This window comes from Spea bombifrons, chromosome 10, assembly GCF_027358695.1.
Source record: "Spea bombifrons isolate aSpeBom1 chromosome 10, aSpeBom1.2.pri, whole genome shotgun sequence".
Lineage (NCBI taxonomy): Eukaryota > Metazoa > Chordata > Amphibia > Anura > Pelobatidae > Spea > Spea bombifrons.
In genome coordinates this window covers 5,167,350-5,192,838 of record NC_071096.1, presented here as the reverse complement: position 1 = coordinate 5,192,838, position 25,489 = coordinate 5,167,350, and the positions used below count along the sequence as shown (strand labels likewise).

The 25,489-nt window shown below is 41.7% G+C and overlaps 1 protein-coding gene across 1 annotated transcript; it reads left to right on the top strand.

Annotated features, from left to right (window-relative positions):
• The first annotated feature begins 370 nt into the window (after window positions 1-370).
• On the top strand, window positions 371-22,687 carry CD44 (CD44 molecule (Indian blood group)). The gene is made up of 8 exons (XM_053448599.1): window positions 371-658; window positions 13,962-14,121; window positions 15,525-15,661; window positions 16,631-16,708; window positions 17,309-17,881; window positions 19,173-19,301; window positions 20,275-20,353; window positions 22,439-22,687. Exons 1-8 carry the CDS (start codon window positions 589-591, stop codon window positions 22,635-22,637), a joined length of 1,425 nt encoding a protein of 474 aa, XP_053304574.1. The 5' UTR covers window positions 371-588; the 3' UTR covers window positions 22,638-22,687.
• Window positions 22,688-25,489: the final 2,802 nt, after the last annotated feature.

Genomic DNA, 25,489 nt, shown 5'->3' with positions numbered 1-25,489 from the left:
TAGCGGCGATCCAAGTACAATGGAGCTGAAGTCATCTTGCCAGCTAGATCCTGCTACTGATCGAGAAACCTTTCCGCGTCGGTTCCGCCAGGTGTTAAAGGGAATCCGGCTGCCCTTTAAATGTCACTCGTTAGTTAACCCCTTTTGCAGCTGCCTGCGCAGAGTAGCTTTTTTTTTTTTCTTCTTCGCTGGCACACAAAGGGTCACAGGGGTTAAAAAAATTCATGGTACATCTCATTGATGGAGCGGATTGTCGGTGGCTTCCTGTGTCAGATTACCCCGCGTGAAACTCCTCCAAGTTTACACTAAAGGGACTCCCCTTCACCAAAACTCAGCCTCTGTGCTGCTCACATGCCACAAGTTTGGGTTCTTCCTCCAAGCCTGCTTTTTTTTTTTCCTCTCCCTCTCTGGGTGTGACTTTTTATTCCCTCCCAGTTATGACAAAACTTCAGCTCCTTTGATTCGTAATATTAAGTCCAGTAAAAGTCCCAAGCCTCCTTGTCTGCTGTACTCACTGGTTTTTTACTTTCTTCAGTCTCTCTCTGCCTCCCCTTTTGGATTTTGAAAACCAAGACGTTTGACCAGAAGATGGCCAAGATGCTGTGGATTTTTACAATCGGACTATGTAGCTTCATCGGCTTCAGCCAGGCAAAAATAGGTAAGAAAATAGAAGATGGGGCAAATTAAAAATATATATATATAAATATATATATGATTCAAGAACATATGTTAGTTTCCTGGGGAGAATTAAATCCACTATTCAGAATCACCGCAAGGAAACGCTTAACGATAATAGAATGTTGTTTGTTTGTTTGTTTTAGATTTCTTGATACAAAGTTGCATTTTGAGACGGATACATTTCCAGATCCCATTCTTTTAAGCATTGTGGTATTTGCAGAATAGAGCTTTTACACGGCATGAAGACCAGACTTCATATTCTCATTGATGAAGAAGCTCTTTTGTAGTTTAAAAGCTCTTTTGTTAAAGAATTAGATCATTATATCTTATATTTCTCATCTTTTGGCCGATCACTTTAGGATCAGCTCAAACCCATCATCTGCCAGACAGAATGAACGTCCCGCTCAGTGCCCCCCGGTTTGCAATTTAAAAAAACAAAATTCTCAATTCCATTCCTTTTTTGGGGATTTTCTTAGCCAGTTCTTATTGGATTTGTAACGCTTTGTCTTTGGACTTGGGTAATTGTTGACCCTTTGGCTGCTGGAGAAGAGTGTGCAGGTTTTTTTTGGGGGGGGTTACATGGCAGGGAACACTCGCTCTCGGCACGTGTTTGTGAAAGCTCGCATGCTGCGTTGTATAAGAGTGCAGAGCATCTGCGGTCTTCGCAGATTGGATCACATTGTAGAAACTGAGCTTTAAGCCGTAGATCAGCGCATGAGACATTATAATATAATAATACTGGTGAGTGGGGAACGTAGGAAGATAAAAGTAATGAGCAAATGTGGTCTACAGTAGTAAAAGTGTAACAGAGACAACACTCCAATGGTTGCCATGGCGATTGCATAATCTATACCACTTTTCACAAGAATTGCTCTTTTTTACATAATCCCCTCAGTCTGTTCTCCAAGGTGCTTTAACTCTTTGTATCGAGGGAAAAAAAAGTGAAAAAGGGAAAATTCTTGGAATAGAATCCTTTAACTAAAAGACCCTGTGTTGGGGGGGGGGCTGTGAAATACAATGAAGAGTTACTTGGTTTTTGAAAAAGGAGTGGATGCATGGAATGGGCTTACAGCAGACGTTGTGTATATTAAAAACTATTAATCAGGAGATACGAGATATGAGATAATCCTGCAGTTAGGATATTATGATGTTTATTTAGTTAACACCCGGCATCAAATTTCTGTTCATATATTCCCATCTCCAAGTGGCATTTATAAGAGCGGGGTATTCTTTCGCTGGATGTATGGTTGCAGAATTGGGGCAGTGGCTCTAATATTTGAATAAAAGGGACTGGTGGGTATGAGTACGAGGATGAGGGGTGGTAGAAGCCCCTACATACTGCGACATGTCATGTTCTGCTACACACACCATGGGTCTTTGTACAGTACATTATACATTGCTGAGGGCCAAAGGGACCCCCACGTACCCCTCTTCTATCCATATTCTGCCCCTCCTGTGCCACACCCTGCTCTGTGATGCCTCCGTCCCCCTTGCAGAGCACGATGCCATCACTTATACTAAACTGCCCTGTTTTAGGGGGAAAAAAGGCAAATTATTTAAATTAATTGCAAAATATACTTATTTTGCTTGTGTGAAATATAATACTTTAGGTGCGGTAGAAAAACTATTTTACTATTTTTTTTCTTTGTAATAAAATCTAGAATTACTTTACTCTTTTTATTTTATTTTTTTTTACAATTTTACATTTAACCCTTCCAGCATTAAAAGGGCTGTTCAGGTCCCATATATCATAGGGAATCAAGGGGTTAAACGTTAAGTAAAAACATAAGGACCTTTTTAAACATATCGTCGCAAGAGACTTGTCACAAGCTCCGGCAGGGCATGGGTTAAAATAAAATGGTTCTTTCCTGTTTACACACGCAGCCCCTGTATATTGTGCGCCGCACACGTGTTTTCTGACTATGGGGGCCGGGGTGGGCAGGAACAATGCCCCATTGTAAAGCTGGATGCCTTGAGGTGCGTTTCAGGAATCAATTATAGCGGCCTCACCCCCGGCGTTTCCTTGTATCAATTCCTTGGAAAATAAATCCCGCAACATTCCACAGAGAGGCAACCTTTGGAACCATGGCTTCTGTGGCCTCCAACTCCCATCACGCCCAGCCATTTTCAATCCTATCAGAGCCAAGCATGAGGGATGCAACCCTGCATTCTATTATAGAGTGATCATGTTTCTCCTTTGAGTAGGGGGCCGCTTTTGGAAGGCATATTCTTCAGGGCTCTATTCAAAATATTGAATACTCCGGTGGAAGCCTAAGCATCTCCCAGTGAATCCCAGTCGCCTTCGGTTGGCTGGGTATCTGGTTTAGGAGTTTCTGACCTTGACTTGTTTTTTTTAAGGTTTACCACCAATACTTGTAGTCAGGTGGTGGTAAAAACCACTTGGAGTGGCAGGGTGTGAATCACTCAGAGACGGGCAATCGCAAACCTGCCTGACACCCTACACCGCCCTGCCGGTTTAACATGCTTTATACAACAGAGGGGGTAGCTAAATAAAGTCACATTTTAACTTAAAAGAGATTTAAAGGATTCCCTATTGACAGCATAACTAGCATTTCTAAAAAAAAAAACCCCTAAAAAACGCCCCAGTGTTGGCTCCTTCCAATGCATAGTTGATTAAGCAATTATAATTAATATTTTAATTTTACCAAAACTTACTGTTTGGAGAATAAATCCCTACATAGACATACAGTCCACTTGTGGTTTTCACACCCATTTTCCCAAGATGGTATGGTCCAGTGGTGCACCTCATACGCAAGCCATGTAGACCACACAATTTAACTGTCTCCAGCCAATAGTGAATAAATCCCTTTATAGCCATACAGGAAACTGATCATTCCATGTCTGGGTTTCTCACCCATTATACCGCAATGGTATGGTCCAGTGGTGCACCTCATACACAAGCCATGTAGACATTATGGTTTAGCTCAATGGTCAAGAGTGAATAAATCCCTTTATAGACATAGAGGAAACTGCTCATTCCATGTCTGGTTTTCTCACCCATTATCCCGCAATGGTATGGTCCAGTGGTGCACCTCATACACAAGCCACGTAGACCACACAATCTAACTGTCTCCAGTCAATGGCCACTGGGTAGTCCTGTCTGCCTTGGATAGGAACAACAGTTCTAGTCCTGAACCCTACTTTTGCATTGGGGTTTTTTTATGTTAATAAAACAAGAGGTCATAAGCTAAAACTAGAGGGTCAGAGGCTTAGATGCAATTTGAGGAAGTTTTACTTTACTAAGAGGGTAGTGGCTAAGTGGAACAGCCTCCCAGCAGAAGTGGTAGAGACTTATACAGCGAGGGGGTTTAAACACGCATGGGATAGGCATACGGCTCCTGAATCTAAGACGAGACCAACGACTGGTCAAGGTTTAAGTCTTTACAGCAGTCTTAACTTGGATAACAATGATAAATCCTTCCTATTACACTTGATTACGCTGTAATACAGCAATATACCATGTTTTCACCATTCTAAGAGATTATTCACCGACAGATGTCTTTGCGTTTGTCTGTTAACCGCATTCTTTGAGCTGGAAGCCCAGATAATTTATATGATTGTGGTCTAGAGATTGCACTGAACCATTAGGTTTTGCTCAGATGCCTTTGGATTCCGGGTGGCCAGCTCTGGATGTTTATTATATAGGAATTTTCTTCTGTTAACCCCAGTGGACCACTCAATCTTTACATCTCTCAACGAAGAACATCTTGATCAGCTTTAATCTAGATCTAGATCCCTCTTGAGGAAATTTGAGAGCCACGATAAGATCAGATTGAGATGTTCCTCTATGGCGAGTCAGGGGTGCATAGGCCATGGGGGGGTGCCAAAGGTTATAAAAACTGCCCCCAACGCATGGAGAACATATCTATTGCTACATTGGCCATCTAAAAGCTTCTTGCCTGGGCGTTATTGGGTCTAGCACGGGTCCTGATTGCCAAGCCAACCTTGCTGGCCTCTCTCTTGGGCACGTTGTCTTCTCTGTATCCTCCACAGACATTCAGAGACATTTGGTTATTAATAAAAGCATGCTGTCCCTTTGATGAAACAATTTTATTTCAACATAAACGACCTCTCTGACGATAAAACTATTTAAATATGAAGACCAGAGAGAAAACACCCAGTCATGGGATTTTGGCCTTTCCCCGGGAACATGTGACTCAAAATCTAATCTGATTTTCTGCCATAAAAGCCTCCCAATTCTTGTAAAGAGAGAAGAAAAGGCAGGTAACGCGTGAGGCACAATAAAACACAATTTACAAGTTTAGAGAATAGCTAATCCCGCCATAAAGGAACGCAGTCATAAACGAGTGTTTTATGTCGTTTTGGGGGGGAGAAGGTTATAATGATGTCATAACCCATCTCTCTTCATTACCGACTGGAAGGGGACTAAGAGACATGAGACAATCAAGAGTCTATATGCCCCCTACCCACTAGACCACCGAATATTTAGGTAACAGGGGCTTCCTGGTCTCCAAGGTATTTTGAAGTAATAATGTCTTCATCACCCGAAGTTCTCTTTGTGATAAAAATTTAAATTTTATCAATTGGCAAAATAATTTCCTGTTTTGCGATCGTTAGGGGATCCGTTGGTGGAATGGAAAGATTTCAACATTTGTTAGCGTTCTGAAGTTTGTAACACTGTGTCTCCAAAAAGTTTTTTTCTGTTTTGTTTACTGTAGGTCATCTTCTAGCTTGGGTCATACCATGTATGCCCCCCCCCCAGGAGGACTCTCCCACTTGATCTGGAGTGGTTTCCTTGTAAAAATCGACATTTAATAACACGGCTCGTAGGCCGCGCCGGTGGCAGCATCTGGAATTAATTGCAGACTCCTGTCTTTACGCCACACCCTGCGTTTTAATGTTAAGCTTCTCTGTTAAGCCTTTTAGACTAATGAGAAGTGGCGCTTCCTTCCTTCCGTCCTTCTGTTTGATCAGTCCACAAATCCGAATGTATGAAATAATAGATCTGTAGCTCCCTGGTTATTTTTGTTTTAAGGTGGGTGCTCATGGGTTAAATTGTGTATCCATAAAAAAAGTTTTATCAAGTAACAGGTGGGAAAAATCTGCGGTAACTTCTAGGAAAATAGCCGGGGTATTAGGATCTACACAGGGGGCAAGTTTAGAAACGTTAAGTTAATTCCGTCTTAAAGGGACAATGTCATGAATAAAATGTTTTTGAAGAAGGATATTGATGTTTCTTCTTAACCCCTTAAGGACAATGGGCGGTCCCTAAACCCATTGAAAACAATGCATTTTGAGCCCGTACATGTACGGACTTTGTCATTAAGGGGTTAAAACCCAGAATGGAAGGAGGTCAGGAGACACGGGACAATCAATAATGTCAATAATGTAGGATATGGTAGCAACCATGGCTCCTGGAACTCAGGACTTGGTTGCAGACACCATATTTCAATAGGCTTTAATACAATTAACTAATCCGGGGCTAGCTCGGCCCTTCATGACGATCAGGCATGCGTCAGGAATGTATTGGGAATAATTTCATCGATGAAATGTTAAATCCTACTTTAAATCCAGGTTTAGCACCAAAAAATAAATAAAAATGGCACGTGAAAATTTAGAATGTTCCATAATTTAGCTAATTTTGGGTACTTTCAGATGTACGAGATGCTCTCCCCAAACCAGTTATCTACTGAGCTGGTGGACGGAGAATAAAATAAGACAGCGTCCTTTAAATCCATTTTAAATTGACATCACATGACCTCAGAACTTCCAAACAAAGTTTCTGGGGTACAAATTGAAACAATACAATATTTTTATTATTACGTTGTTAGAAAAAGCGGTGTTTTTTTTTTTCCGTTTTGAAATTCTAATTATGTGGCTTAATATATTTATTAGATGTTTTTGGCTTGTTTTTTTTCATATTGTTGAAGAGCGTGGGGTACATTCTACCCTCTCTGTAATATTTAATAGACTGTAAAAAAAAAAATTCAAGTAGAGGAAGTTAAAGCCTGGTGCGGCTCGGCTTGCTAGGGGTTAAGTTCCGCTTTGTGGTATGTGGCTGGCAGCTCTTATAACCGTTACCTCTGCCGGAGAGTCCTATTTCAGGCGCTCACAACAGTCTCTTTTTCCAATACAGAGCTCTGGTTTTTATTTAAATGCGCCAGTAATATCAGAGCGAGAGGGCAGGCGTCTCTCTGATTTACCCTAATAGGGGGCATATCAGCGCCCCCCCCCGATTTACACTCAAAATATACGGAGATTCTCGTACAGAATACATTAAATTAGCATATATATATATATCTGATCTGACTTTATGGGAGATTTATTAATAATTTTCACCCATTTTTTTTATCCTATATTTCTATAAAATGTATATATTTACAAGCTCTATGCGTTTCTCTTTTCTCTCTATTATTTTTTTCCAGTTACACTATACAAAGAAGAATAAAACGCAAAGATTAGTTTAAATATTAAATTCTATAAGCTTTTTTTTTTGGAAGCTGTATTATACGTGCATTGATGGTTCACCTTTTAACCCTTCGTGGACTTTTGTAAGTGGCTGCTGGTAACCGCTTATCAACCTTATTTATTTCTGATAGCTTGCTCCTTCGCATACACACACACGCACTCACACACTCTCTCTCTCTCTCTCTGTGTGTATATATATATATATTAGCACTGGGGTTATTAAGAGCACAGGGGTCCAAGAGGTTATGCAGCAGCTGTAGCCCTTATATCATTGAATGGGGTAACAGATATATGAGCTTCTGTGGCAAACTTCCAGCTGTTTAATGGGGGTCTTTGCTGACACCTTTGTATGCGTCTCCAAGTTGCATGTAAATTCCCTTTGGGGGTCACCATACGCTCATCCTTCTGGCTGGGGCTGCCACTTGAAACGGCCCCCTCAGAGGCGGCAAAGTTTGGTTACAAGAATCCTACCGTGTGGTTATGGGTAATCCTGAATCACGATCGGCTGCTTGCCAATCTTTAAATCATAATGATTATCTGTTCTAACACATATAGAAACGCAGAACAGAACATTCGGCCCCCGTCTAGTCGCCCCTTTCTCCTGCTGTAAAGACTCCGGAGCCATATGCCTATCCCATGTATGATTAAATCATCCCCTCACTGTCTTATCCTCTACCACTTCTTCTGGGAGGCTGTTCCACTTATCCACTACCCTCTCTTTAAAGTAAAACGTCCATGTAATATATATATCATATAAATATTATTCCTAGGACGTTTGGGCAAAGAGTGTGAATGCATTGATACATTTTGCATTCAGTTTTAGTAAACCAGGTGTTTTTTCCTGTTTATGAATCGGCACAATGGATACGCATCGTAGGATAAGCGGTAATGATTTCGTGGGCTTGGCTGAGAAACGCTGTTGGATTCTCACGCAGGTGTGGCGGGCCGCGGGATTGTGCAAGGCAGAGGTTCGTGGCGAAATGCATGTGCGTGTGCCAGAAATCAGGAGACACGGCACACACCTGTTTGTGAACCGAGCTGAAGTCACGCTCTGCGCCGCGAGATGCGGCTCTAATGCTGTAGGACACGGCGGAACTTTCCAGGAGATCTACCTTTCTATAGGTGCGCCGAAGGGTTAATAGAGAAAATAGCCAGAATGGAAGTCAACGTTTGACAGCTCTGGCTTATTCACTAAAATGTGAGTTTGCAGGAGAGATGGACATTTTAAGTCCTTGTTGTCACAATCCATTATGAAGGGCTGGCCCCGGTGAGTGTCTCCTGCTGGCCCTGCATAATGAATAGTTAAAAGGTCACAAAAGCTATCACATGCACTTTAATGCATATGACAGCTATCAGGTCATTTTAGATCCTCGTGATGCCCCCCATATATATTTGCCCCTTTGCCCACCCTATGCTATATGCCATGCAGGAGATGGGTTCGGACCAAACCGATCTCCTGGGAAACTTTCCAGCAGTCAACTCCAGCACTGGCCCGATGAGTCCTGCTGCACATGTGGAAAGTGCTTACACTGATGTTAATGGGAGCCCTTCCCAGTCACTGATTGGCTGCTTCGAGCAGCCAATCAGAGGTGTGAATTGTCAGATCACGAAGCAGGAATGAAGCTGAAGCTTCTACCCAAGCTAAGTGATTTTATTTTTTTTTAAACTTGTTCAATAATTAATTTTAAGTACTCTGAAAGTATTTTAACCCCTTCACGACATGTTACGTGCTCACAATGCATTGTCGTTAATGGGTTTAAGGACACCTCGTTGTCATTAAGGGGTTAATATGCCTTATTCTTTGGAAGAGCTCCCCGTGACATTAAACTGCCCCTTTAATGGAGCCAGGGGGATTTAAGACCCGCTATACCCTCTGGTACATGTTGCCCCTTAACCCCTGCAGTTCTGGTCTGGGTAGTTTCAGGATGTAATTCTAACTCCACAGTTTTTTCATTCCTCGTTCATCTCGATCAGAATCTGAAGTTCTCGGTTTATCTCATCGCCTCGTCGGCTGCAGCCAAGACATCTGGTCCGAGGCCCAGGAAGAGTTTGATGTTTGTTTTATTCTTCTGGGACTCACACAGATAAAAATAACATTTCATTGACTGTTGTAGCTTCGATTCTCCGGGCTAGGCTTAACTCCCCATTCAAACCCCCCAATAAAGACACCACACCAAAAATATGGATGAGAAAAGGCCACAGCCAATTTTATTTATTAGAGTCATTGTCACGCCAAAACCTGAAACAATAAACATAGGTGCGTTAACAAGGACAATGACTCAAACACCAACATGTAAATATATACAATAAACACCCAAGCTTGCCAAGCAATCCAGGTACCATAACCAAATGCCACTTAAGGAAGGGACATACCGAGATGCCCCCACCCTGACCTGAGGTTCCAGCACTGACAGCCAAGAACCTCCCACCAGATGTTACCAACCATTCACTTACCACCACATTAACCCCCTGGATACCTGGCAAGCTGCCGCCCCACAGACTGTGACAAACGACACAAACCTACAAACAAAAGAAAAAAGGGAGGGAGGGTGGGACACGCAACCAGGTAAGCTAACCACAAAAAATGGTTCCTGAGCCCGGGAAAGCAACCACTTATATAATCTACCCCCAACTCCACCCCCAAAATTCCCGCCAAAAAGCCTACCCCTCCTCCGCACAACAGTCAAGGCCCACTATAGCCCATGCTGGCCCCCCCGTGGGCATCATTACAAAAGCTTCCAGAGAGCAGCGCATAACCCGCAATTAATGGCCTGACACTGTGCTGTGTCTCGGGGTAGGAAGCATAGCAACCGTCTCCAAGCAGATGGGGCCGAAGAAGAGATCTCGAGATGCGGATTTCATCGAAATGACCAAAAGGCGCAGATATCAGGTTTTAAGCCGAAATACAGGAAAAATAGAGCAACGGCAAAAACATCCGATAAATCGGAACAGGCGGCCAATCAGAGGATGTAGCTGCTGAAATCTGCGACCCAGTCCCGACTTAAGAACTAGACCCCCATGCTCCTCCCACCAGCCGGCCCCATACCATCCCATTGCTCCGCCCATGTCCCGCCCATCACCCCGCCTTATGATCCTCCCACGAGCACACATGTCTAAGTACCCCGCGGTTGGCGGCTCTGGCTGCTGCTGATCTGTTGATGGGATCTTTTGCTGGCTTCCCGTACGTAGAAGGCAAACGATAAACATGGCAGATCTGTTGCTACAATAAGATTTTATCCCATACCAACATTTTAATGTAGAAACAGGGAACCTGCCGGCAGATCGGCCCCCTTCGGCCCCCGTCTAGTCGCCCGTTTCTCCTGCTGTAAAGACTCAAACCTTGGTTGGTCTCGTCTTCGACTCGGGAGCCATATGTCTATCTCATGCATGTTTTTATCCTTCACAGTGTTAGCCTCTACCACTTCTGCTGGAAGGCTATTCCACTTATCAACAATTATTTTGCAAAATCATGCAGTGGGGGGACTTCATTAAAATTTATACGGATCAAATAAATAAAGCTTTGGAATGGAATTCTGTTTAAACTATTTTGCATTTCCAAAAAGCACATTTCTAGATTGTCCTGGTGATCTGTAAATAAAATGTAACAATGTAATATCTAGATATAGAGTATCGTGTAGAACATTGATAACAATCTAGAATGCCACTGCTTGCGGTTCTCACGGTGCGTGCGTTATTATAGATTAATAAGTAATCCGCATTACATTTTACCGATACTAATTAATTTCACAATCCAGAATATTTTTGCATAACGAGACGCGTAAAACTGGTTATTTAATTGCTTTGCCTCTTAATCAGCAAAAGTTATCAAACAGTTTATGTTTACGTGACGTCGATAGATAACTCATTCAATCAGATTTAAATTCTTTGATAAACACAGCCATTCAAACGTTTGGGGTCACAACCCCAAAAGCAAATTTTGTCCATTAAAATAACATGAAATAGATCAGAAATCCAGCGCAGACGGGGTTAATGTTGTTTCTATTGTAGCTGTAAATGGCTGTTTTCTTATAGAATATCTTCATAGGCGTACAGAGGCCATTTATCACTCCCATCACTCCTGGGTTCCAATGGCCCTTTATCACTCCCATCACTCCTGTGTTCCAATGGCCCTTTATCACTCCCATCACTCCTGTGTTGCAATTGCAATGACCCTTTATCACTCCCATCACTCCTGTGTTGCAATGGCCCTTTATCACTCCCATCACTCCTGTGTTGCAATGGCCCTTTATCACTCCCATCACTCCTGTGTTGCAATGACCCTTTATCACTCCCATCACTCCTGTGTTCCAATTTCCCTTTATCATTCCCATCACTCCTGTGTTCCAATGGCCCTTTATTACTCCCATCACTCCTGTGTTCCAATGGCCCTTTATCACTCTCATCACTCCTGTGTTCCAATGGCCCTTTATCATTCTCATCACTCCTGTGTTCCAATGGCCCTTTATTACTCCCATCACTCCTGTGTTCCAATGGCCCTTTATCACTCTCATCACTCCTGTGTTCCAATGGCCCTTTATCACTCCCATCACTCCTGTGTTCCAATGGTCCTTTATCACTCCCATCACTCCTGTGTTCCAATGGCCCTTTATCACTCCCATCACTCCTGTGTTCCGATGGCCCTTTATCACTCCCATCACTCCTGTGTTCCGATGGCCCTTTATCACTCCCATCACTCCTGTGTTGCAATGGCCCTTTATCACTCCCATCACTCCTGTGTTGCAATGGTCCTTTATCACTCCCATCACTCCTGTGTTGCAATGACCCTTTATCACTCCCATCACTCCTGTGTTCCAATGGCCCTTTATCACTCCCATCACTCCTGTGTTCCAATGGCCCTTTATCACTCTCATCACTCCTGTGTTCCAATGGCCATTTATCACTCCCATCACTCCTGTGTTCCAATGGCCCTTTATCACTCTCATCACTCCTGTGTTCCAATGGCCCTTTATCACTCTCATCACTCCTGTGTTCCAATGGCCCTTTATCACTCCCATCACTCCTGGGTTCCAATGGCACATTATATCCACTGATCCAGGTTTAAGTTTGAATGCAGGTTTAAGTCTAATTTATTGTTAGAAAACCCTTTTAATTACCGTATTGGCTCGAATATAGGCCGCACTTTTTTCCCCCACTTTAAGTTTTTAAAGTGGGGGTGCGGCCTATATTCGGGGTCTAGCGCCCGACGCCCGGGACATGCAGTCCCGGGCGCCGGGCAGGCAGCGGGGTTAAGATACAGATCCCCCGCAGCGGTGCAGGGGACCTGCATCCTTCTCCCCGATACGCTCAGACAGCCTCCCCTGCCAGCACTTCCCACGGTGGGGGGGGTGCCGGCACGGGAGGTTATCTAAGCGTTTTACCTCTGCCCGCCCCCGACTTACCGGAGCAGACTCCCGGGTGTCTTGCGGGGCCGGCGGGAGACATTTACGCAATACGCAAATGCAACTTCCGGTAACGGTACCGGAAGTTGCATACGCGTATTGCGTAGATGTCCCTCGCCGGCCCTGAAGACACCCGGGAGTCTGCTCCGGTAAGTCGAGGAGGGGGGGCAGAGGAGGACAGCGGCAGCGGATCTCGGGGAGGGAGGGCAGCGGATCTCGGGGAGGGAGGGCAGCGGATCTCGGGGAGGGAGGGCAGCGGATCTCGGGGAGGGAGGGCAGCGGATCGCGGGGAGGGAGGGCAGCGGATCGCGGGGAGGGAGCGCAGCGGCAGCGTATCGCGGGGAGGGAGGACAGCGGCAGCGTATCGCGGGGAGGGAGGACAGCGGCAGCGTATCTCGGGGGGGAGGACAGTGGCAGTATATCTCGGGGAGGGAGGACAGTGGTAGCATATCTCGGGGAGGGAGGACAGTGGCAGCATATCTCGGGGGGGGGGAGGACAGTGGCAGCATGTTTTTTTTGGTGCTTTTTTAAAGAAAAAAAACTTTTTCTTTAAAAAAGCACCAAACTTTTAGGGTGCGGCCTATATACGGGGGCGGCCTATATCCGAGCCAATACGGTATTATTATTTAATTATATTATTATTATTGTATTATTTACATTTATATTCAATATTTTTTATTTATATTCCATCAATATTTATTTAATTATTATTGTATTATTTAATTTTATATTTTATAAATATTTCTTTCATTATTATTGTTACAGCTAGAAATGTTCTTGTTTTCCATGAAAAATCCCCAAACCTTTGAACAATAGAGTGTAGATAAAAAATAAAGCGATGGTGAAAGGAATCAGAGCTTTCTCACGTATCTCGCAGTATAGAATGACATCATCACATATAAGCATGTCATATACTCATCGTGGTGGTTTTTAGATATAACTCACCCAGGGTATCGGTTATATGTGGGTTAGAGTCAGGTCAAGAGTTTTGCTTGAATATAGAACTTTTACGCTCAATTTCTTCGCTCAATTTTATTCTTCAATAAAAAAATGTATTATATATTTTTTTTGCTTCCTGTGTTAACCTTTTATGGCACAGGGTGGTGACGCGTTTTATCGGTTTACTGACTTCTCTATAGTAATATACAGGGAGTTTTTTCTCCAAACTCATAGTTCTAGGTACCAAATTTGCCTGGTTTGTGAAAAAAATTGCCAGATTTGTAAAGAAAATGTTTCATTCTGGTGGCCGGGGCAAGTCTGGACTGGGCCATTGGGAACATCAGGCAAATGCCCAGTAGTATGTTTATATATTATGCTAAAACGTATAGAAGCCCCTAGGCCCCCTCGATGACCCTCTTCGACTTGCCCAGGTTTATGAAGAACTGTCTAACCCTCCGACAATTTTTTAATTTATGGATTTCCCGTTGATTTCAGCGATCAGCTGCCGCTTCAAAGGAGTTTTCCACGCCGAAAAAGAAGGTCGATACATGCTCAGTCGTGAAGAGGCCACGGAACTCTGCGTTTTCCTCAACAGCACCTTGGCCAACTTTGAGCAACTGAGCATCGCTCACGGCGTCGGCTTTGAAACCTGCAGGTGAATTTATTTTTACAAAAACACAATAAATCTTTTTTTTTTATATACAGAACTCAACATTTCTTTCCTTTATGACTTTTTTTTTCAACCTTTAGAACTAGGAGGCCCTCAACAATTTGAGCAGATAGTCCTGGTGGGGTAAACCCGGTCAATGAGTAAATTTTTAGGTGTGTAACTAAGCTCAGATTGGCATAGTTCTAAATTATACAAGTGTATAATGAGTATATATAGATAATAGAGTATATTATGGGCAAAAACAAGGTTACGCATCTGTCCTGTCCCGGCCCAAAGTAGCCCAGAACATCGCAGTTGACCAAAGATTTGGGCCTATAAGGAGGCGGATGGGGTCCCCACTATATATTATCACGCAAGTGGACACTGGATTTTGAGATGAAGGGCAAGAGGAAACTCTCTACCCCAAAGGGCCATACGTAGCCCATCACTCACTAAATGCATCCATGGGATGGGTCCATTCATGATGGCGATATCTCTGTAGAACATGGATATCGTCCCTTTGAATGTAACATTATCTGTTTGAAGTTGGACTAGAATTCCATTACTACTGAATTCCTACTTTAAATCCCAAATTTCGGGAAAAAAGCCCTTACTTTACCAGAATTCTGATATTTAACAGACGGCTCTATTACCTTCCCATCCTTTATAATAAGAAAAGCGGTGGTGAAAAGGTTTGTTTTTGAAGTCGTCTTCGTGTAGCATCACGTTCTATAAGAACCCAGATGATTCTTTGTAAAACGTCCTCCTTTATCGCCAGCAGTGACGGGGTAAGATCCTCGGCGTAGTCCTGACTGATGTTCCATACGTTAGGCGATTGTTCTCGTCTCCCGTCATCTTACCGTTTCTGTGAAAAGTTTCCCGACGGGTTTCCATTAGCGTCTCCCTGTGAATGGGGGAAGCACGCGGGCCAAGCTTCCCTTTAATCTCCATAACATGAAAGTGGAAGAGTTATTTCAGTTGAATCCACGCTACGATTAACTGTGATGCGTGAAACGCGCACGTAAAGGTATTAACCCATTGGGCGCTGCGTCACTGCAAGGAGCCGCATGCCCTCTAAGAAAAATTTTAGGCACTGGCCTCTTCTAAAGACAAGAAATTCAATTATATACAAACTCGGATCATGGAATACACAATGCCGTAATATGTTTAAGTGTAGAGCGATGTAACATTGTGACAGGCTTTGGATAATTTCATTGTACAGCTCTGCGGAATATGACGGCGCTATATAAAACTATAAATATATATATAATAATTGTGTCCCTGTGTAGCTTCTCAGGTTAACTGTTGGTGGCTAAACCCTGGTATTCAACGTAAGACTTCTTCGATGTGTCCCTTTAATAAATACATCTCATGCCGCCCCGTTTGAACGCGGTGTTTTGTTGTTACAGGTACGGCTACGTAGAGGAACACGTTGTGATTCCCAGAATCACTCCAAACCCTATCTGCGCAGCCAACTACACGGGCGTGTATATCCTCACGTCCAACATCTCCACGACGTACGATGCCTACTGCTACAATGCCACCGGTGAGTGAGAAACGCAGCCATCTTTAAAAGGTGGGGGGGAGGTCGCATTCCAGAATATTCCGAGTAATCATATATCCAACATATGAATCATATACATGATCTGGCGGCTATATCACATGCTTTATATAGCCATCTACTGTATGTCCTAATAACTTTACAGAGGGGCCCATGCGCCTCTACGGGACCTGGAACGTAAGCATCTCAATAACATAAAAACAAATCATGAAAAATAATAACGCAGCGTCGGCCGTTGATTTTATCTCAGATGTCTTTTAGAGGCACTCAGTACCACTATACAGAGCTGTATCCTCTGTGCCAGACGGAAGCTCGAAATAATTCAGCCCGTCATGGAGAAGGTGCACGTGAGCCCGGTGCTTTGTTCTGTGGCTTCCTACTGTTTTTCACGCCTACTTAGCTTTTAATTGTTTTGGAACAGACTATTACTTAACTCACATGTGAACGAGATGTTCTCCGGGTCACGGCCATGGCAGGCCAACTGGATAACAGAGCATCCTAGGGCTTAGTAGACCATAATGTTCTTGACTAAAATCAGGGTCGGGGGGGGGGGGAGAGGAGAACCAATCATCCATTAGAACCTGAACTGGACAACCAATCAGCTGTTTTAGAATCTGTTGCTCTTTCTGATGTCAACACGGAATAAATACATAGATATCACCTAGTTATGACATCAGACTTGTACTGGGGACCGGGGGCACGTTAAGTGCGGAGGTTATAAAAATGGACAATTGGGGGTCAAAACAGAAGATGAATACATTAAGACATTCATCAATTACAAAATAAATGTTTTAATACCACTAATGTGCAATATTCTTAACATATTCTTGTCTGCCTATGACATCATACATATGCAATCAAATATAGAGGCATGTTTTTTAAGGTTCTGACATCACTATCTGTAATTTAATCCGCACGCTAATGTTTATGCTTAAATTCTTATTCTTTATGCAGAAACAAGAGACAAGGACTGTGACCCTGTTCACCTTCCGAATGACGTCGTTTTCCCCTCCTATGACCCCACCTTACTAGGTTCGTTATAGAGGATATTAGTGACGAGTGTGCGCCGATATTAGTAACGATTGTTATTTATTACATAGCGCTATCATATTCTGCAGAGTAGTACAAAGAGTGCATGTGACTAGTCGTGTATCACATGCCAGTCTAGTAGGTGATGAGGCCCCTGCCCAAAGGAGCTTACAATCTAGAAGGCGGTAGAGGTATATCACACAATGGTACGCATTAATCAACCTGACAGTCATTAACTCTTTCCTTAGTACAGTTTTGCGTTTCTAGACATATGTAATATTAGTGAATACCCTCTGTGGCTTCCAGGTACTAATATTTTAGAAGAAATTAGCTTTATTATATTTCTTTGCCATTTAATTTTAAATAATATAATTTAAATTTTTAGGCTGCATTTTTTTAATTTTTCTATAATACCTAATGAACAGACTTTCTAATGAACAGAGGAGCAAATGATTCCAGAACTTTATTTTATTTATTATTTACTGTTTAGTACAGCCAGAACTTCATTCCCATTGGTTCAGAAGAATGGAAAAAAAAACTCAAAATAAATGAATAAATCTTACCTGCATAAATGTTTAAATATGTTTATATTCTATTCTCCAGTTACCATGAATCCTGATGACGGAGCAGAGGAAACGACTCCAACTGAGCCATGGGATGCCATGCATTTTCCTCTCCCCCAAAACCCAACTGGTGACAATTATTTGGAAGAGACCACTGACACACAAGATGCTACTGATCATGATGGGTATTCTTTGTCAACGGAACAACCCGATGAATATCCCAGTTACCAGTCTGGAGACCATGAAAGTCAAACACCCCATGGAGATCATATACCCAACCAAGGCTTTGATGTTGTAGATGAGACAGTCTCACCTTTAGATGACCTTTTAAGCCTAAAAACCACAGAGAGTCCACATAGTGGCGATGGATATCATGGTGGCCATGGACATCATGATCACCATGGGCATCATGACCAAAATCACAAAGATACTACTGATAATGACATTAACCCACACGACAACGATGATGAAAACAAAGTCCAAACCGATTATGATTATAGGGATCCAGAAGATCACATTCCAAAGGCTACAGATTCCACCATTAATGAGGAACATGACCATGATCATGGAACACACCATGATCATGGAACACACCATGATCCTAATGAATCTGGTAGGATATTATCACTATTTTTTGGGACTACATTAATTCTGTTGATAACACCAGGGGAACCAACACTAGATGTATAAGTTATCTCCAGTCTCAGAGGGTACCTAATTTATCAGACAAAATAATGCCAGTGGGTTAGAACTATTTGCCAGTAAGGGTTGTAAAATATGTATAAAATAATAGAAGAAGGTTCATAGGAGACTCTGATCCAACTTAAAGGCCAACCCAAGGGCCTTAGATAAGGATGAACATTTTATTTTAATTTTAAAAGTATTGTTTTGACTTTCTTGGCTTTGCTTTTATGAAATGTTTTTTTTTTATGGGTTACATTCAAACTGTAAGCAGCATTTACGTGGAAGTCTCCTCTTACCGTTCTCAGGATAGCCCGGCAGACGGGGGAAATTCCCAGGCTGAAAGCATGTTAAAGATTTAAGAGAAGGGGGGGGGTTGTTTTGGTATGCATGTCCCATGAGGATTTACAGAACAATCCTAAAGACTTTACCAGTTATAACATCTGTTGGGAAAACAGGCTGAGCTTAGGAAGGGGTGGCGAGACATTCAGAGGGACGCCTCATTTTTCTGTAACACATTCATAGAATGCGGCCACTTCTGGCCACCAAGTCTGCCAATTTTGACAGGTTTCCAAATTCAGAGGGTGTTTTATGAATATTCCTGATTATGGAATAGAAGGAAGACTAGGATCAGGCAGAGAATCCCTGTGTTTTAAATGTTTTGAGGATTATGTTGATTATGAGTTCTGCCCACTTCCAGTTACTTTGTTTCTCAGAAGTGAAGGATGTTATCCCTGGTGTTATAATCAAGGAGCAGGGAGACGGGGCTCTTCTGCTTATATCCTGGCAAAGGGGATAGGGTAACATGACCCCTCGCCCACTGAGAAGCATAGTTTGTCAGGTCCATTTACTAAATTGTAAGTGTGCAAAAAATACACGGGTGGGATAGAAGTCCAACTGTCAAATTCGCTAGACCGTCGTGCACTAATGCTCGAAAAAAAAAAAGTAAAAACAAAAAAAAACTTGCATGCCCTCATCTGTTACTATAAATATTCAAAGTCATAGGGACTAACAAGTGTTACAGGCGAGGGCATGCAAGTTAAGTTGAATCTGGTCAGTTGAGTTAAGCCTTAAGACAGCTCATCTCCTTAGTGAATAGACCCGATTCCATTGGTGATTGTGTTTGTTCCCCCCCCCAAATGAGTACCATCTTGACACATTAAACATTGCTTCATTGCAGTATTCATGTATATAAATTGTTTCTATGGGTGATCATTCTGCAGGTGACGCATCTCAGGGAGACAGCGATACGAAGAAAGGAGGACGACGTGTTAACCCTTCCAACGTGGAATCTTCTGATTCACAGCCCACCACCCCTCAGCCTAAACAAAGAAGAGGCGCGAGGGTGCCAGGTGAGTTTTTTTAATTTTCTTGGTGTTGGATTAACTTGCACCTGTCTAAAAAAAATCTATACATCTGCAATTAAACGCATAGGTAAAAGGACGCTTAAATGTAACGTTTTCTGCATTTCAGTGCTCTGTGCGTGGACTCTGCGCATGTGCATTTAAAGTAAAGGAATTAGTTATTCTATGCAAGGGGGTTATTGCCCCTTTAAGGTATGAAACATCCAGTCCCCGGGGGCAACAGGAGGTACTGAATAAGATTATTACAAAGCATTAACATTTCCAAATCACATCCAGGCTTGTACAAGTTTGAGAAATCACAGACTGTCTAATTAGTACCAAGTCAACAATCTAAACGCTTCGTTCCACAACAGTACAAAGCGAACTGAAAAATGATCTCATTTCTATGATCTAAGACAATGCGATGGAACCTGGTAACAGAACAAACCTTCTCTTCCTGGAATGAGGATAACACGCTCCTTATTCAAAGCACGTTTGAAGAGGAACGCATGATACTTTATTACCACCCATAAAACGTCTTCGTTATCTGGGAAAATGTAAAAGATCAGGACACTCTACATGCTGGGGTTCTTTAGGATCAAAAGATGTTTGGAATTTCACATCAATGGAAACATAATGGGGATGGTTGGGAATTTTTTAGATGATTGGGTTTTTTGGGGTAGGTCATAAAAGGAGAGGAGTTTAAGAAGCTGGAAAGTCTGAAATGAACAGAATGAACCATTGGGAAAATAAAATTATGGAGTGAATAATGGAAAAAAATGAATTTAAGGCAGAAAGATGAAATAAAGAACGCAAAGAAAGTATAGGAGAGTCTCTGCTTGTCTAATACATTGTTGAACAGTCCTGTCCTCCTCCTCTGGAATCTTTATTTTTGTGGTTAGCTATGGGATGTGGAACCCCCACTGACATTCTGAGAAACTGTATTTAATTTTATTCTATATATTTCTTTATTTTTTTTCAGATTGGTTGATTGTGGTCGTGGCGCTGGTATCCTTGGGTCTGATATTCTCCGTCTGCATCGCACTCAACACTCGTAGGCTGTAAGGACAATTTTTTTTTAAATTTTATAATTTAATTACACCCTGTTATGAAGGTGTCATGTGATTGGTTATTTAATAGATACTATACATGCTCTCAATGGCTACCTGTCAATAACTCTTAGCCAATGGAAGAGCATGGCCTACAAGACAACAGCCATGTGATATTGGTGGAAATGTTTCTCACCATTTAGAGCAAACATGCTGTTCCACGTTCTTTGTAAATGCCTATATTCTCCAAATAATTGCACATCCAAGCCATAAACAAAGGTCACATTTTAGATCTGCCCTTTTGCCCCACATAATTATTTAACTTGCGCAGCTGGACCCCCCTCGCCATTTTACTACTTCTCTGAAAAGGAACCAAGGCTCAAACCACATCTGGAATCCGTACGGCGTACATTTCATGCTTCTGATTGGAAACATATCCCCCTCCTGAAAGCACAAAGAAGGTTCTCTAGCCTGGGCTGGCGGTCGGAGCGAGGCCTCCTCTGTGCCTGTAATCAGACCGGGGGTGATTATTCCTCGCCGAGGCTGCCAGCTCTGCTGCCGAATTGTCAGGAATTCAGAAAGTTCCATAACTCTTTACAATTCCGTGACATAAACTGAGAAACAGAGCAGCTGAGATATACGAAACACGCAGAAGAAGACAACCAAAATAGTCGATGCATCAGTAGTGATAGGAAGAGGAAGAGACAAGGTTGGGCTGGACAGCTGCCATACCGGCCAATAGCTCTTGGGCCACTGGCCAAAGGCACCTGACGCTTATAAAAATGTAAGGAGCAGCCACACGTATGCCATTTGGCTCTGGGTGATATTGTCTTGGAGAATACTATCTAGTAGTTTACCAAAAACCAAGAGCTTGTACAGGTAGACGCATGAAGATGTTGCCATCACTATGGACCTTCATATGTGGAACTAAGGGATTCAATGAATTCATGACCTGTTTGATCTTGTTGACTTATGTCCTCTTTATCATGATAATTGTTAATTATAATTAATGATAATTTATCATAAAAAAATTACCCAACATCCAGATTGAAGGACGCATTAGCGAGAGCCTTTTCAGTGGCTGACGTTTGGTGCGCCGCCCCGTCTGGTGCTGAAAGGGTTATGGGGGAGGCAATTTTAGAGAGGCAAAATCAGGAAAAAAAAACTTCTGGTATTACATGGCATTCAGACAAAGATCCTGCAAAGTTAAACATCTGGCTTCCATTTGCACGTGATCCGAGAACCCAAAGACAAGCTGCTTCTACGTCTGAGACAGGAGTTACAAACAATGCTAGTTCCAGCCCCCATTCTCACTCCATCAGAATCATGAATTTGAGTTTTTTTCAGTTTTCCCGTTGCCCCATGGTACATCTGCTAATTAGAAGACAAAGAAAACCTGTTATGACTTTTAGTAAATATTTTCCTACTCGGGTTTCCTTTGAAGCACCAGAATGAGTCACTAAGCTCCAATTTCTGGACCGGCATTATATGTCATTTATCGGAAGGATAATTGCTTTTAATAAGGTTTTTTTTTTAAAATGCAGTACCCTTTCTCATGTTGCCACCAGGTCTTGACAAAGACGTCAGGCTTTTGAGTATATTTTCCACAACAATATTTTATATATTTTTTTAATCATACTTTGAAATGTGAATATCCCGGTTCACATTTCTATCAGGTACAGCTGAACAAAAATAATATATGTATTGGATTAAATTGCTGATGCTTAACCACAAGGATCCCTTCCCAATAATGCATCACGCTCATACAATAATAATAAAAACAATAATAATAATGATAATAATAATAATAATACAGGGCAGTTGAGATGAAGAATTCACTTATCAAATAAAGTTGTTTAGATGGATATCTTAAAAAAGGTTTCAATCATTTATTTTTTTTATTACCTAAAAGGAACATATTTTGTTAATGTCAAATACATTTTGTTTTTCTTGAAAAGATCCAACTGCCATTTTTGATAGGTCAAAAAAAAGTTGCATGTCAGTCTCTAGAGATTCTATACAACATTCCATAGGTACTGATAAACAAACATTGTTGTCCAAATAAATAACTCTGCCTTCCCGTTGGTCTTTCCGCAGATGTGGCCAAAAGAAGAAATTGGTGATAAATGGCAAGGGGTCTTTAGAGGACGGGGGCATCATAGAGCAGAATGGAGATACGGCAAAGTCCCAGGAGATGGTCCAACTGGTGTCCAGGGACCCTTCAGATCCCAGGGCTGTTATGGACCAAGAAGATATAAGGAACGGACAGGATGTGGACATGAAAATTGGAGTCTAGAAGCTATCGTTCTCTTGAAAAACAATCTGAGGGAGACTCCCTGTTGAAAACCAAGGACTAAAAATGGAGATTTAAAAAAAAAAAAAGCTACGAACTGTTTGATAAGACCCTGCGTCGCTTCTACTTGTTATTTTGCATGTCAGGCCAACAAACCAAATAATTGTCCGGTATTCCTTTGAACACGGGGGGCTTTTGAGTGCTTATATCCAATGGAGAGACGTTTCAGGGGTGACGTGATGGGAGCAGAGGGGGGCATCCACGGGCAGGGATGTGCAAACTAGCAGAGCCTCCATTTTTGAGAATAATTTTCCCAAATCAATGGTGTGCAGGTTACCTTTTTTTCAAAATTTTGCATTGCATAGTTTCTTACAAACCTTTCTCAGGAAGACAGGGATTTCAAAATCGCTTGGCCATGAATGATCGCAGCATCTCATCCAGCTTAAAATGTGGTAAAATGACCAAAACTATATCTTGGGGGTTCTTTGCTTTGTAGGCATGAAGCACAAGCTGGGGAATTATAAAATAAGCTTCCTGTGATGTGCAAATACTAGTTAAATGAACGTAGGGGTCGTAGGTTGGCGCCATATGGACTTTTATTGCCTATAAACGCTCTGTGCCTTTTTAGATGGGCCAACCATGATAACAAAGTGATTTTCATGCTTCTCTGATTTGCTCCTGTGGAGTTTTTTTTCCCTTTTTCTTACATTCTGCGGGGGGGGGGGTTAACATGTCGTCCTCCTTAAGAGTCTTTAGAAGAATGTTTTGTATATGTACACACACACGCGCACGCACACCCGCACATACAAACACACATACACTGCTTTTCTAGAGTCATCTTTGATTCTTCCAGAGCTGCAAAGAACATACACTACAACAGATCGTTATTTCCATTGTCCTAAAAAAAGGGGGATACTGCCCCCCATTTCCATGGTCTAAATTACCATATATTCTTTTTTTTTCTTTTTTTAGTAAATTCAATACATATTTTTCACGTGAACGCCGAGCTTTGATTTTCTTGCAGGCGTCTGGACCAGTTTGCACATCTCTGCTGGGGAGAGGGAGGAAAGGGGCTATTACGGGGTTAGCTATATTATTAAAAAGCTCAATGAACCATTAACTGGTTTGTTTTGATAAAAATATTAAATCCCTCAGGAATAAAAAAAAAAAAAGCCAAATATATATATATTTTTAAAAAAAGTCCATGCACTCACGGAAAAGCTTTGAGTGACAAAGGAATGTACTAAGCGTTCAGCACCACTAGATCATGTATAGTAGAATTGTTCCCAATGCATTGTGGGTGATGCATAAGTAAGCATGGGTGGGAGAAACCTTTAGCCACACCCACTTCTTTATGTGGGCACCCGGAAAAACGTCTTCCTGGTGTACTTTGCTACGGGGAACCTTACCCTGCCCTCCGACACCCAAAACGTTTAGTGCCCATTAGCCGGGCATTGCCTAGGAGAATAATTAATTAATAAATGTGTCTGTATTCTAATTAATAAATAGAAACGTAGAACTTGCCGGCAGATTAGACCCATTCTGCCCCATCTAGTCTGCCTTTTTTTTTCCTTCTGAAAAAAACCTTAACCCTTATTTCCGTGCATCGAGTGCCTTCGCAGTTAAGGATGGAGAAAAAAAGGCCTTCATTTTGAATGTAATTAAACCATTAATCCAATAATAATGATAATAATAATTCACGGGGATGCCGTAGCAATGCTTTTTTTTTTTTGGGCTGTAACATGTAGAGCTTAAAGGCAAAAAAAAATTATATATCAAAATTTGGAATATTTAAAGCCATTGTTTGCAAATTTGAATGTAATGTTAACCCTCTAACTCCCAGTGGGGACCTCAGGAATATTACCTTGGCCCTTCTGGTAAGAAAGGGGTTCCAGAGGCATACACAACACATTTATGTTGTTGTTGTTGTTGTTGTTAAACAGCATGACTTGTAAAGGGTTAAAGTAGAAAGCAGAATATTTTGTACAGAGTCTGTTAATTTCTTGTTGTATATAAATCGTTTCTGGAGAGAATACTGAAAATGTAGGGCTCCATTTAAAGAAAAAAAAGAAAAAAACAACCAAATTAATAATTAGTGAGCTACTGGAAGTGATAGGGGCATGGGCTTTAAATTTGGATTAAAAAGGTAGCTGCCATTTGACATTGTAGCCTTGTCTTCATGGTGATGGGAATAGCCAATTATCTGGTAAAGAGACCATATTACCCTGAACTGGCAGGGAAAGGGTTAAACTCCGTTTAACGTGTTATTTATAAAGCAGGATTTGGTACGTGACGACACATGGACCAAAAAAACTACAATATTGTGAAAAAATGCAAAATAAAATTTTTCCCAAATAAAGAATCACATTTTCTGCACTATATGATGGTACTGCTTTTAGGTTTTTTTTTTTTTTTTTTTTTTTTACCAAAATAACACAATTTTTTTCCAAAATAACAAAAGATGAAACCACTGCCCGTAGTTGACTAAAATATAAAGAATATGATTGTTATTTAAGAGCCATTGTACAGTGCTGCAGACTATGATGATGCTGTATAAACCAAAATAAATAAATAATATTATTATTAATATTGTTGATAATAATACTAATAATAATAAACATTTATTTTGAAAAATTACTTTACTTCAATATGATTTGCCTCATTTATTTCCCGGTGTTCTGTATTGCACATAAAAAGTGACAAAGGCAATAAAAAGCTTTTTGTATCCTCTTTTATTCTAAAACACGGGCAGACAGATTTGTCCATACCATAAGAATATGGCGGATATAGCATCTCCCCAATAGATAAGAATAAAAAGAGGAATGTTCTGGATTGTTTCGGAATATTTTTATATT